Genomic DNA, 2,500 nt, shown 5'->3' on the forward strand with positions numbered 1-2,500 from the left:
GAGATAGTTGGTCGTAGAAGGTTGACCCGACCTCCACTTTAACAGCAGCGATGCGATTGAACTTTACCACCAGTTGGATATTTCAGGGTTGGATCACCTTGTTCGTGTTGGCCCTTTACGCACAGGTAATTTTATGTTTGTGTTCGTTCAATTGTCGACCTGAACCTCAGTATTATTTTACTTTGGTATTGTCTGTGTATTATCAGGTTATAAGCTAACAGGGAAAGTGATGCTGAATTGATGGATTCGCGATTTATTGGATCGCCTTTGATTGACAGCTCGCGTGCGTGCGTGCGTGTGTGTGTGCGCGCGCGTGTGTGTGTGTGTGTGTGTGTGTGTGTGTGTGTGTGTGTGTGCGTGTGCGTGTGCGTGTGCGTGTGTGTGTGTGTGTGTCACAGTTATGAACTACATAAGGTGTTCTTTTTTTATGAAGCCCTGACTGGAAACAAATGTGTTGTTTCCAGTCACGTCCAATCTCTCCATCTCTCGCTCGCCCCGTTGTGAACCCCGCAGAGCGCTTGAGGATTGGCTACCTAACATCATGATGTGGGGCTCGGGGGAAGACCATCACTTTTGAATATAACAATAGGCCTAATCCTAAAAAAAAAAGTGTCTCTTAGCCAAATATAATCTTTTGTTGATGCGGGGGTATAATATTTGGCTGGGATGACGCTCCAACAACCACGCATCACCTCTTGACGCGCCACACTTTGTGCTGCTGGACGTGTTGTTGTGTTGGGGCCCTTAATTGGACCAGGTGGTACAGTTGTCAGGATGTGGTTCTGGTGGTGCGACTGCTGGGCACCAACTATAACGATGCAACTACACTGTAGGGGCTGTGATGTCGTTAGACAACGCGCTACTGGGGCCACTCTGTTTAGAACACACGTTGGTTTTGTTTGTTTTTCATTTCCGAACTATTTCATTTCATCATTTCAGGGACAGTGGTGATCCGATTAAGCACAACTGATAGTCATTTCTGGTGACAATGCAAAGTCTTCGCTCCATTTTTGACGAGCCATTGGTCTTCCAACGGCTGACTCACAGCCCCCCCCCCCCACCCACCACCACCACCTCCATATAATTCCCTCTTGCTGTCCATGGCTGGAGAACGTTCTCAGCAGCACATTCCAAATTCCTTTTTAAACTTGTTGCTTTTGGGTCATTGAGCAACAACAAATTACTTCAAGATGGTCCATGCATAAAATTCATTACCCTACTTTATGCATGACGTGTGTGTGTCAGTGTGTGTGTGTGTGTGTGTGTGTGTGTGTGTGTGTGTGTGTGTGTGTGTGTGTGTGTGTGTGTGTGTGTGTGTGTGTGTGTGTGTGTGTGTGTGTGTGGGGGGGGGGGGGGGGGGGGGAATGATTTCTAATGCTTTTATCATTAAATTCGTCAGTTGTTCTTAATTTGCCATGCTGTTCACACAATACCTCACCATGGGCTCACTAAACTCCATCCTCCTCCTGTCCATACTCTCACATGCTCCCGGTGCTACCCATGCTGTTCATGCGTTCATGTTCTGTCTTCCTTAGTCTGCACACTGAGAAACAAACCGACAGGCAAGCAGGACGATTTTCACTGCAATACTTCAGGGGAAACATTGTGATACAGAGATACACAAAATTAACAAAAAGGAAATTTTAATTAAACCTGGTAAATTCCATCTTCCCGCAGAGGCGAGGTTAATCTTGTATGTACATTGTCCCCGTTCAAATAAAGATATTCTAATTCAGATAAACCTTAGACATCTTTCACATGCAAAACATTTAGTACTGCAAAGACCAATTTGTGGCAGAGGGATTTCTTCGCGGCTTTGAGTAGTTATGAATCAGAGGTGATAGACAAAGACCTGCGTGTTGCGCAACGTTCTTGCTAACAGTATTTCATTATGGAGCCCGGACCTCATCGCCTAGGGCACCGAGGCTAAGTTGCACTATTTTGGCTGAATCCCATTGGCTGCTGTAGCAGTTATGCAAATTCTAAAACAAATGGAATGCGTCACACTACTCTTACTCTGAGAAACAAAAACAGGAGTGCATGTGAACTTTCTCCTTCTTCCTTTACCTGGCCATTTACCACAGATCCATTCTCCTATCTGTTTCAGTTATCTGACTTTCTTCTCTTTGTATTTCTTGACAACATCTATTTAACCAAGCATGCATAAACATGCACGTGCACTCACACGGCAGTAATCTCCATATAGATCAAATTAGTTGTTAAAGTCCCTTGACTTTATCATAACCTGTAATCATTCAGGGTGGATCAGCTATTTTGCTTTACATCTCTGTCTCTATATATATGTATAGATATTTATGTACTGTGTGAAAACTGCCTTGTGTAATTACAACCCAATGTTTAGATGTGGCGGTCGCACAAAGTATGAGTCCTAGCATTCCTTTGGCTTCCAGCAACCTTTAGCGCAGTCGCTGGATGGACCGCAACTCTTTCACAGCTCTGACTTGCGTCTTTACTATCCATCTATCAATCTATCTAACAA

The 2,500-nt window shown here is 44.5% G+C and overlaps 1 protein-coding gene across 1 annotated transcript in view; it reads left to right on the top strand.

Moving 5' to 3' along the window:
- tnfrsf11a (tumor necrosis factor receptor superfamily, member 11a, NFKB activator) overlaps positions 1-2,500 on the top strand; it is a 16,850-nt gene that overhangs the window by 1,133 nt on the left and 13,217 nt on the right. Inside the window, 1 exon segment of the mRNA XM_060044930.1 lies at positions 1-125. Coding sequence (XP_059900913.1) covers positions 51-125 — 75 coding nt within the window. The 5' untranslated portion in view covers positions 1-50.

Source organism: Gadus macrocephalus, chromosome 23, assembly GCF_031168955.1.
Source record: "Gadus macrocephalus chromosome 23, ASM3116895v1".
NCBI lineage: Eukaryota > Metazoa > Chordata > Actinopteri > Gadiformes > Gadidae > Gadus > Gadus macrocephalus.